Source organism: Procambarus clarkii, chromosome 86, assembly GCF_040958095.1.
Source record: "Procambarus clarkii isolate CNS0578487 chromosome 86, FALCON_Pclarkii_2.0, whole genome shotgun sequence".
NCBI lineage: Eukaryota > Metazoa > Arthropoda > Malacostraca > Decapoda > Cambaridae > Procambarus > Procambarus clarkii.
Window position 1 is genome coordinate 1,841,917 of NC_091235.1, and position 12,500 is coordinate 1,854,416.

General features: G+C 45.2%; 1 protein-coding gene across 2 annotated transcripts in view; it reads left to right on the forward strand.

Annotated features, from left to right (window-relative positions):
- The window catches only part of LOC123769187 (uncharacterized), a 179,604-nt gene that overhangs the window by 46,138 nt on the left and 120,966 nt on the right, over positions 1 to 12,500 (forward strand). The window contains exon 1 of one of the 2 annotated variants that reach the window (XM_069317001.1): positions 2,679 to 2,940. The exons of the other annotated variant lie outside the window; for it this stretch is intronic. Coding sequence (XP_069173102.1) covers positions 2,718 to 2,940 — 223 coding nt within the window. The 5' untranslated portion in view covers positions 2,679 to 2,717. Of the gene's footprint in view, positions 1 to 2,678; positions 2,941 to 12,500 lie in introns of those variants that run through there. 2 annotated transcript variants of the gene reach the window in all.

The following is a 12,500-nucleotide window of genomic DNA, read 5'->3' on the forward strand; positions in this document are numbered from 1 at the left end:
AGCTGTCACGGGCTGCTTCCTGGGGGTGGAGGCCTGGTCGAGGACCGGGCCGCGGGACACTAAAAAGCCCCGAAATCATCTCAAAAATAACCTCAAGATATATTATCATCTATAACAACTGGAGTTGACATGGGTGGGCATGGGTGACCTCAGTAACTACTGATATGCTGGCTGTTTCGTCCTCACTGGTGCTGTATCACCTGTATCCCACCTTAGTGTTAGGTCCTTATTGTGCCTAGCTTCATCAAGAGCATGGCCCTTATGTTCTTCAAACAATACGGTCTGAATTTCACCGACAGAGAACGATCTTTCAACACCACATCGGCTAGAGTATTGTGAGCCAGAGGCGCGTACACCACCCATGGTTGCTCACTCGGAACTGAGCCAGCCAGCAGCCCTAGGGCATTCTGGGAATTTTTTCCAAGATGACTGCCTCTCACTGGAGGTCCCAGGAGTCCATTTCATACCTAATCTATTGCGTCCGCGTTTTGAATGGTACGAAATCTTTAATTGATCTTTTCTCGCCCTGCACAGTTTTTGCGGAACGAGTGTTCTCGACCAACGCAGTCCAGTTGTTAATACACTTTCGCGCCCCTTCGATGGTAAAAAAAAAAGTGGTAAGTGCGCGCGGCGTTTTTGCTGTTTAAGCGAAAAAACAAAAATGTGTATACTCTTTTTACTCTCCTTACCTTAGTTCTTGAGCTACGTATTACATTTTGGTACCAACGTGTTCGCAATAAAATTCTCTAGAAGAACATCAATACAAAAGTCACAAAACATATAAGGATACCAGCACCAAATAAATAACTACGAAGATGACTCGCCGTGAGCGCCCAACAGCAACAAAATGTTTTTACTCTTGGGATTGTTATCACCTCCACACTTGTTCTACAGCGTTAATTTTGGTATCAATGGACTCGCAATGAAATTCCCAACACGGTGATATGAATATAAGCGTGGAATAATGATTGCGGCCCGCCCGCAAGAGTGTGGGAAGTGGTGAAATTGTTACCCGGTATTGGTGACGGGACGACGCACGGCGCTTTGAAAGTTTATACTTATTTCACTCTCATGACATTAATTTTCTATGTACGTCATTCATTTTTGTGTCAATGTGTTCGCAATAGAATGTTCTATGAGCCCGTAGGTAAAAAAGATCAACAAAGCGTAAGATAGAATAGCGCCAAATATAAAACAATGCTGGAACATATCAGTGAGCGTCAAACACACACGAAATGTTTTTACTTTTCTTATGTTTGTCAAGTTTATACTTGTTGCACACAGTTATTTTTGGTTGTACATTGATCGGAATAAAATTCCCTAAACAGACATATGCATATAATACATGATATGGGGGAAGCACTACCAGTATAAACGGCTAAAGTCACCCACCTGCAACCCGTTTGGGACATAATACCATTTGATCGAAGTGGTCCACACCTTTCATGACATTATTGTATAATGCAGCCTAGTGGTGAGAAAGAGAGCCTCATGGCGCGCAGTTTGAAACAAATCCAAAGTAAATCGGATAAAAATTGAATTTTATACAAATATTTTAAAAGAGGACATAACTTTATGTCCACCATGCAGGAACGGTTAGCGAAACAGGACTCCTCGGTGCGTCCTGATCCCGCGAAAGTGTTTTAATTAATTAATTGATTAAGCGTCTGAGAAGGTATTTGGGGTTCAACATTTGGATGACGAGTGTTTAAACCACTGAGATCCTCTTATGTTTGATTTTGTTTGTGTTCTGCGAATTTTTTGTTAATAATCTTCACACTCAGACACATCCTCGGCTTTTGCTCAGTGTCTGAAAAAATAGACCGGATAGCTTGAATATATCCATGCAAGGATTCGTAGAGAGCACAAGCTGTGTTCAAGTCTTGGCAAGACGATTGCAAGGAAACACTGATCATTTGAAAACAATCCAATATTTAATCCAACAATTTGACCAATATTCCTATTTCCATCTTCATCATGGTTGACAGTCGTCCACGAGGCTGTTGTCGACACTCTGCCTTCTAATCACCGTTATATCAAGCGTTATCCAAAACGTGTTTTTTTTTTTTTTGCAAGAAAGCTGTGTAAAAGTGCTTTTGTTGTATATGCACGCACTAACCATCTTATATCATATATTCATTTTACAATAGGCAAATTAGCACCAAAAATCAGTTAGTGTAGCAGCAAGGAGATCCCACCGGTAAATAGAAGCAGAACAAATGTGAAATTACTTTTTACAAATTAAAAGAATATTAATGTTTCTTGGAAACATTCAGAAGACCATTTTCCAACCAAATTTAATGAAAGTGCAAAACGTGGAATTCAATCCGCATACTCAATCAGATCTTTAATTCGTGCATGTAAGGCATTATTCTTGCCATTCATGTTGCTGGCATTATCATAACTTTGACCATGGGAATCTTTTATGTCAAAATACAGCGTGTAAGTATTAGTGCGAATCCCTCGAAAATGTGGAGCCCGTAACAAATGCTACTTTTGTTATAGACTAATCCAGCCCAAACACTGGGTAATCTGTCCAAGAGCTTATTATTTTACCTCTGATTTTCTCACTGGCTCCTATATTAGATTTGCTGAAGATTATCATTCCTGAAACCTGTTTATAAATTCAATTTCAAATTAAATTTGTTTTAATACATTTCATTTTGTTTTCAGATTTTAAAAACTTTACAAAAGTGTAAGAGACAACTGAAAGCAACATGGCGTCAAGCCGGTGGTCTGCGAAAGAGACCCGGGATTTCGTTAATCATCTGAGAGATGTTGACCGGAACATCATCGGAAAGGAAGACATTCAAAACATCTCATTAAAAATGAATGCACTTGGGTACAGGAGAAACGCTGAAAAATACTTCACAAAATATTGTGATATGAAAAGAAATCACCCAAATCCTGACGTATGTAAAGTTATAAATGGCATTGTTGGTAAGTAAAACAATTTTTGTTATTTTACCTTCTAATGATTATTACTGAAATGCACACGTCATATCATTATAACAAAGATGTTATACTAGATAGCCTTCTTAATCCTTAGAATACATATTTCTGCTCTCCGACATCACTATCTAGGATTTGTATTATATTAGCGAAAAACTAAATTAGTTACTAATTCGAAAATGAAATAATATAACTTTTACGTTTCTTCAATATAAGAGTCAATGAAAATAATGATTATTTTAAAGTCAACATAAAAAATCATAAGTGATCTAAAATATATTTAGTTTGTATTAATATATTTGAGCAAGATGTTGTCGCATGCTACAATTATTTTAATTAATTAGTGTCTATTTAATAATATATTTATCTCTTGATTTGGAAATAGTCCGAAAATGTAAATTCTTTATAATTAATGGACTTAAATGCGGAGTGCAGCTATTTGTAGGTTAAAAAAAAGCCTCAATTATTTCATGATACACACTGTGTTTAACTATGACGAACTATCGTACTTCACATACCTCAGGACAACGTCTAAGGATTTACAATGTTATAGATAAGGTGAATTACGGACTTCACACTGGCAGGAAAGGTAGCGTGAATAGCAACAAAATGGCTCAGAGAATAGATTGGAGAACATCGCATTGGCTAGAAAGTTGAATAAAAGACACCAAACTTGTTGGAAAAATGTGAAAAAAAAACTCGCAGCCAGTGAAGAGCATCACACTGGCTGCGAGGGTACAGTGAAGAGCATCACACTGGCTGTGAGGGTACAGTGAAGAGCATCACACTGGCTGCGAGGGTACAGTGAAGAGCATCACACTGGCTGCTAGGGTACAGTGAAGAGCATCACACTAGCATAGAGGGGTAGAGTGAAGTGCATCATTCTTTCTGCAAGCATCATACTTCATTATAAAGACTCAAGTATTTACACACGTATGATCAGTTGTGAAAAAGTTCCTTAGAACACCAATTGCAAGGCTCAATGTATAATCAGCTTGAGAAACATAATTTAAGAAATTACTCTCAGCATGGATATATTACATGGAGTAATATGTTGTCAACCCTTCAGACTTACAGCATCCTTCACAAATAACTTACTCACCCCAGATTGTTCTTAGTGTAACAACCTTCATGGCATCGTACACATCACCGTATTGGTGGTTTCTGTCTACTCCTCTACTCTATCTTGCCGTCTTAACAATAACTGCCGTTCACTATATGTTTCTCTCAGCCCCAACTGAATAGTGTACATCACATATAAACTTAACTGCCATTTAGAACTTTCTCCGGACTGTTGTGTCCGCCTGTCCGTCGGTAAGGAGATAGAGCTGGATCTCTAGAGTTGGCAAAGATGCTTGTAAAGACTTGATGTCCTGTTATCAGACGGACTATTAAGGATGCTTACCCAAGCGCCTGGTACACTCTCATTTTCATATAAATTAATGTGATCCACGACTCTTAAGTCATTACATCTTCCAGCAATTTTCTCCACTCCCTGTTCAGTTCGTTATTGCTGTGAGGGGGACTTGGTGGGCGGCTGCCAGAGAGTGATGCTCCTTGGGACAGTCCTCTGTCCTTTTCTAGCCTTGTGCTCCTGCTGCTGTCCTCTCTAATTGTGCGGAACGACTTTTCCTTTTCCTTCTGTTTCGTTTTTTCCCCCCCTCTTCTCCTATCTGCTTGTCGTTTCCTGCTGACCTTTTGCTTGTTTTGGTTATTCCTTTGGACTTCTTCTATTTTGATGTTTGGGTGCTTGAGGAGGCATACTCTTGCACCCGTAGAACTGTAGTACCCAACGTCGAGAGAGAGGGGAACCTTTTATTGTCAATCCTCCTTTCGTCACTCAACCCGATCTCGACAGACTGACGGTTCTTAAGGTGGCATTTGTGGGGCGTATACTCACGACGCACCCCTAGGAGGCCCGGACATGGTCGGCGATAGCTTCTTGTTGGGTGTCCTGCCTCTAATTGTGGCTCCATGGTGGGTGTGGGGGCACATTCGTGAATTAATTTTTTTCTTTTCGTACTTGTGTCAAATTCTGTTCCTCTTTTACCTTCTTAGGCTCTTGGGGTGGGCGACCAGGCCCCCGAGTCGGTCTGTGTTGGAAGACCAGGCTCTGTAGCCTCCGTTGCATTGGGCCCCGACCTTGCTCCTCCTTTGGCCTTTCTGACTACTTTCACTCGGCTCCCCTCCCTCCTCTGTGGTTGGGTCGAGCCCCAAGCCCCCAGTGGTGACTATCTCGTCCCCTGGCACGGCTCAGTCTCTCGTTGTGACTAGTGTGCCTTTTAACCCCTCTCTCTCTCTGGGGTTCTCAACGCCGTCCTCGACACGGCCGCACTCGCTCGATTCATTCCCATACTGATGCGAATCAAGTCTTGTTTGGTCCCGCTTCGTGGGCCAAATACTTTGATCTCCTCCCTCTTGATTCTGCGCCTCCTGACGATTTCTCCTTTCCTAGGCACCATGTTGATTCCGTCGATGCCTCTGTCACCTTCAACCCCACCCGTCTCGGTACACGTGTCAGTGCTGCTCCTTCTCAGGATGCAGCCTCCCGCTTGGCTGCTTTATTCTGCCTTGACCAGACCCCTGTTCGGGTCTCCAAGAACGCTCAGTTGAATGCAGGTGTTGGCACTATTCTCCTCCCGCCCCATGTTGCAACCGGTGTTCGGAAACTGCAGGACTGCCACGATGATATTCAGCATATCCTTGAGGCCCAAGGCCATTCTGTCCTCCAGGTAGACACGTTTACTCGTCCCCCTCGTGGTCGTCGCCGTCAGCCCCTTCGGGTTGTGAAGATTACCTTTGATAGTAGGACCCTTCCGCCCTGTCATTCTTGCTGGTGCCAGGTGCTCCATCCAAAAGTACATTCCCTCCCCTCGGCTCTGTAATAAGTGCTGGTGGTTTGGGCATGGTGCCCTTAGCTGCTCTGGAACTATCTCTCTTTGTCCTTTGTGTGTGGGCGAAGGTCACTCTAAGTCGGGGTGCACTTCTTCCCAGGCTCGCTGCCTCAATTTCAGTGAGGCCCAATCTACCTTCTCCCGTGCGTGTTTACATTACAAGCTTGAGGCAGCCGTCCTCACCTTGAAGCACCAGGAGCGTTTATCTTTTCCTGAGTCGAGGCGCCAGGTTCGCCAGGTCCCGCCTTGTGCTAACGTTTCTTATGCTCACGTGTTGTGCTCTTCCTCTCCTCGTCCTTCCCATCTTCCTCAGACTCACAACCGTTTCCAGGCATTGGACCCTGATACGCCCACCGCCCCCTCCTCTGTTCCTTTGAGTTCTGTCCCGAAGTGTCCCCCCTCCTGGTCCTCTGTCTGGGGTTCCCCTTCTTTCTGCCCTGTCTGTCATGTCTCCTGTGTCTTCTTCCTCGTCTCCCTCCGCTCCTCCTTCCCATCCTTCTTCTCTGCCTATTGGCTCTTCCCGCCGCCTGTCAGTACGGGCTGATGTCCATCGCTCTCCCAATGGCCGTCGTGTATACTCTCGTTCAGCTTCTGTTGAGACGCTGGAATCCGTTGCCCAGTACGTAGATGCTGGGACACCTGTCTCTTTGAGTCAGAAGCGTAAGCCTGGCTCCTCTCCTTCCTTCTCCCCGGCAGGTAAGAAGGCTTCGCTTTCTTCCTCGGCCCCTACTTCTGACTCTCTCGCTCCTTCCCCTCCCATTTCGGTGGTTGCGCCCCCTGTTCCTGCTATGGAGGTTTCTTTGGCCCCCGCTTCCCTCTCGGTTGCTGCCCTTGCTGAGGTGCGCTCCCCTTTTTCTACTCCTCTTTCTGCTGCTGTCCTTGACTGCTCTTCTCGGATGTCTCCTCCTCTTCCTCCTCCTCCGGACCCCGCCCGTCCGCCTCTGGTCTGTTCTCCCGCTTCCTTCCCTCTGTCTTTGCTCAGTTTACCCATGCCCCCTAACCCTGATTTTGCTGACCCTGATCTTCTTTAACGTGCTGTGTTTCTCTTTCACCTTTGTTTCTTTCTTGTCCCTGTTGTTGTCCTTTCTCTTCTCGTCGATGTCTATTCTTCAATGGAACGTTCGTGGTTATTACGCCAATTTCCTCGAACTCCAGCTTCTGATTTCGCGGTTTTGGCCCCTTTGTGTCTGTCTCCAGGAGCCGATGTTGGTGCTCGTCCTGGTCGCTTTCGTGGCTATTCCTTTCTTTCTTCCCCCCCCCCCCCCCCAGCAATAGCTGGGGCTCCTAACTCTTCTGCATCTCTTGATTCGCTCGGATGTTCCCTTTGTCCCCTTACTTTTTCCTTCTCCTCTCCATTGTTCTGCTGCTCATATCTTTATGAGGAAATGGTACACCGTTTGTTCCATCTATCTCCCCCCGAGTGTCCCGCTTTCTTTTCCCGATCTGAAACACCTACTGGACTCCTTGCCGGAGCCTGTGCTCCTGCTGGGTGATTTCAATTGTCGTCATTCCCTTTGGGGTGATGTTCTGACAAACACCCGGGGTCGCCTTCTTGAGCCGTTCATCCTCTCTTCTTTACTGTCTCTTCTGAATTCTGGTGAGCCCACTCATTTGTACTCTCGGACTCGCACCCTTTCCTGTCTTGATCTTTCTCTTTGCTCGTCTTCTCTTTACTTGGATTTCACGTGGCAGGTTCTTGATGACCTCCAATGCAGTGACCATTTCCCCATCCTTGTTACCTTTTTCTCTTTTCACCCTCCCCTCTCCTTCCCTAGGTGGCGGTTTGCTAAGGCGGACTGGAACCTATTTACCCTCAGTGCTGCTCTCTCTGACCTCTCCCTTCTGCCTCTCCCTCACTCTCTCCTCCTTTTTCATGACACCGTCTTCGACGCTGCCCTCCGCTCTATTCCTCGCTCTTCCTCTCTGGGTCCATGGAAGTGTGTTCCCTGGTGGAATGCAGACTGCCCTCGCTGTAAGCGTGCAGCCTGGAAGAGGCACCGCCGTCGGCAGACGGCCGATTCTTTTCTTTTCTTTCGGAAGGCGAGTGCGGTGGCCCGTAGGGCCATCCATGCGGCTAAAGGTGAGTGTTGGGCATCTTATATCTCCACCATTACGTCCGAAATTCCTCTGCCACAGATCTGGAAGCGTATCCACAAGATAGCAGGTAATTTCTTTCCGAATGTTTTCGCCGGTCCTTCACCTCCGTGGTACTCTTGTGGCGGACCCGTTGCAGGTAGCTACCGAACTGGGTTCCCACTTTTGTTCTGTTAGCTCTGGTTGTCATTATTCATTATTATTTCATTTTCATTATTGCCAAGTTGTGTCTGCAAACTCTTTGAACGTATGGTTAACGTTCGTCTGATGTGGTTCTTGGAACACCATCACCTCCTCTCCTCTTCTCAATTTGGTTTCCGCAAGTGCCACAGCTCATCAGATGTCCTGGTTAACTTGGAGGTTTATATTCGTTCTGCTTTTGCTTCGAAGAACTCCGTTGTTGCCGTATTTTTTGACCTGGAAAAGGCTTACGACACTACTTGGCAATTTCATATTCTATCCCAGCTTCATTCTTTTGGCCTTCGTGGTCATCTCCCTCTCTTTCTCACAGCTTCCTCTCTTGTCGTTCCTTTCGGGTGAGGCTTGGTACCGCTCTCTCTGCAGGCGACGAGTCACAATAACGTGGCTGAAGTATGTTGACCAGACCACACACTAAAGTTGAAGGGACGACGACGTTTCGGTCCGTCCTGGACCATTCTCAGAGACTTGAGAATGGTCCAGGACGGACCGAAACGTCGTCGTCCCTTCAACTTCTAGTGTGTGGTCTGGTCAACACCGCTCTCTCTGCCTCTTTTCAGCAATACGAAGGTGTGCCCCAGGGTAGTGTTCTGAGCACTACTCTTTTTCTGGTTGCCCTCAATGGTCTTCTTTCCTCTCTTCCTTCTGGCGTCTTTTCCGATCTCTATGTCGATGATCTTACCCTTTGCTGTCAGGGTGATGATTCGCCTCTCCTTCAACGCCGGCTTCAACTTGCGATTGATGCCGTGTCGTCTTGGGCCACCGATCATGGCTTCAAGTTCTCTACTACTAAGACTTGTGCCATGACTTTTACTCGGAAACGGGTCGTTCTTCGTCCCTCTTTGTAACTTTATGGTCATCCCCTTGAGTACAAAGATTCTGTGAAGCTTTTGGGGTTATTCTTGACACTCGCTTGTCTTGATCTCTCCATATCTCTTACCTCCGTGTTGAGTGCTCTAAGGACCTTACCCTCCTTCGGGTATTGTCCCATACTCCTTGGGGAGCGGATAGGCGCACTCTCCTCGCTTTATATTCCTCTCTCGTCCTGTCTAAGCTCGATTATAGTTGCCCTGCTTACTTGTCTGCTTCTCCTTCCACTCTTCGTTATCTTGATGCTCTGCACCATACTGGGTTGCTCCTCAGTTCTGGTGCCTTTCATTCGACTCCCTCCTTAGCTTGTATGTTGACACTGGCTTCCTATCTCTCCAGGACCGCCGTGATCGCTACTGTCTTCGCTATCTTGCGCGGTCCTTGCAACATCCTTCCTCTCGCCTCTGTCGTGCTTTAACTTTTACCCCTCCTGCGGTTCCTGTTCCTCTTCACCACCTCCCTCTTTCTGTTCGGTTATCTCGCTTACAGGATTCTCTTTCCGTTCGTATTTCTAATATTTCACCTCGTGTTGATCCTTCTTTGACCCCATGGAGAGTTCCCCCTTCCGCAATTTTGTAAAACCTTAATCCACATCACTAAAGCTTTTACCCCTCCTACGGTTCTATAACACCTTTTCCTTGAGCACTTTTCTTCTCACTCCCGCTCCGTTTGTCTTCACCGATGGTCTAAGTCTGCGGACGGTGTTGGCTACTCTGTTGTTTTTCCTGATTGCACTTATATGTGTCGCTTACTCCGGAGACTATCATCTTCACAGCGGAGCTTTATGCTATTCTCTATGCTCTTCGTCTCCTGCTTTCTCGTTGTCAATCTTCTTTGTAGTAGTTGTTGACTCTCGCAGTGCCCTCATGGCTCTCAGGTCCTTTAATCCGGTTCATCCAGTGGTCGTCGAGATCCAGCATTGGCTGTTTCTTGTTCACAGTAAATTTAAGTCGGTTGAGTTTTGTTGGGTTCCCAGCCATATTGGTGTCTCTTTAAATGAGCGTGCTGATGCTGCTGCCAGGGAAGCTGTCCGCTCCTGTCCCATCTCTCGTAAAGGTATTCCTTATTCCGACTTTTACCCGGTTATCCATTCCTCCGTCCTTACCCATTGGCAGGCTTGTTGGTCGTCTGTTACTGGTAACAAACTACGTACTCTTAAAAGTTGTGTGTCCTCGTGGCCGTCTCCTACCACCGTAACCAGCGATGGGAAACGGCTCTGGCGAGGGTGCTATTGGCCATACTCGCTTAACTCATGGTCACTTGATGGAGCGCCGCCCTGCTCCATATTTTCCTAATTGCATTGTCCCTCTTATGGTTGTGCATGTCCTTGCTGAATGTCCTGACTTCCAGGACGAGCGTGTGTCTTGTTTTCGACCGTCCCCCGTGGTCGCTTGTCTCTCGATAGTATTCTTGGTGACTCGGATACTTTTGATATCGTTCGCCTTATCTTGAGGTTATCTTGAGATGATTTCGGGGCTTTTAGTGTCCCCACGGCCCAGTCCTCGACCAGGCCTCCACCCCCAGGAAGCAGCCCGTGACAGCTGACTAACACCCAGGTACCTATTTTATGCTAGGTAACAGGGGCATAGGTGAAAGAAACTCTGCCCATTGTTTCTCGCCGGCGCCTGGGATCGAACCCAGGACCACAGGATCACAAGCCCCGCGTGCTGTCCGCTCGGCCGACCGGCTCCCTATGCGGCCTTATGCGTTACTGTTCTCGTATTGGCATCCTTGGTGATATTTAGCGCCCTCTGATTATCCCGCACATTTGATGGTGCTACATGGCCTCCCGGTTTGGTGCCTTCTTTTGATAATTACTTATTTACTTCCAGCAATTTTATTTGGGATGTCTCAGGCATAAGAAGAGTCACTGATCAGACGTTATATGTCTGAAGTAACACAATCTAGGATTTTTTATTGATTATATTTTTAAATTATTTTATATCAGTATTTGCAACAAGAAAATCATAATAATAGTAATTATTAAAGTGTTTCAATTAATACTAATATAATAAGATATCTGTTACTCCGAAGTAGGTCAGATGCTAGTTTTGGTGGCATGTTTGTGTCACAGGAGAGTCAGGGTGGACCCAAGTGCCAAGCATTAAGAAATATTGGCATTTATAGTGAACCCTGCTACCCCCCTTCCCTTCCCCCTCCTTCCCCCTCCTCCCCCCCCCCCTGCACCCACACTCCTGCAATTTTCATGAAGTAAAGTTATTTAACTGGATACCAGACCCACTTGCATTCCAGAATTACAGATACAATTATACACCGAAAGGGAACTACAACTACGACAGACAACTGCCTATAACAATCAGTACTGGTCAGAACAAACTCAATATATCCACGCATAATGGGCTTGCCGAAAAAGTCTCCCAGTCCAACTATCACTAATAGAGTAACCTCATTCATCTTTGCCAACATACAAGGACTAAAAACAAGAACAAACAAAGTACACTTCATAAATGGCCTCCTCACGGAGTCAAATGCAGTATTTGGAGCTTTCACAGAAACCATGCAGGGGAATTCTTAGGTAGTGAGATCTGGATTCCAGGATATAACCTATACAGGTGTGATTGGGAAATTAGGTCACATTGAGGAGTGGGTCTGTATATTAGGGAAGACCTTGTATGCTCGGAGCTCCTTAACGTTACAAATGAGGTGGTAGAGGTACTGGGATTAAAAACAGAGAAAGTAAACTTAGTGATTATTCTAATATACAAACCGCCAGATGCAACGGCCGAGGAATTCACAGAACAGATAAATAGAGAATAAACTCGAAATTTGGAGAACCCGATACCTGATATTATCTTTCTAGGTGACTTCAACTTGCTTAGTCTCAGATGGAGAATAGAAAACAATAATATTATACCAGGAAATCTATCGGGACCTAACCAACCACAAATTTGAGAACTACTTAGATTCTGTGACAAATTTTCACTCAACCAACAGATATCGGAGCCAACGAGAAATGAAAATTTCTAGATCTGGTCTTTACGAACAATGAAGACATTATCAGGGACATTACGGTATCAGATACCACATTCTCAGATCACAAGCTCATTGAAGTGCAAACGACCATCAGTACTCAGAATAGACCTAAAACGTTGATGAAGCGAGAGGGGTATTCAGTAAATTCAATTTTAATCATAAAAGGACAGACTGGGAGAAAATAAATAGTGAACTTACAAACATTCCATGGGAACTGTTTTAAGTAATACAAGTCCTACAGAAGGAATAGAAAAACTGACTTCAAGCGTATCAAGTCTGTCTGAAACATGTTCCTTTGAGGAAAGCCAGAAAGAGATCCAACGTAGAAAAGAACGCAGACGACACTATACAAGAAGGAAAAAAATAACGGAAATGCTTATGCAGCACGACTTTCCCGTCAAAGAAGGAATAATTTAAACAGGGAGATTGAAGAAATCGAGCGGAAATTGAAACACTCACATCAAACTGAAGAAAGGCAGTTAGAACAGAAAAAGCAAT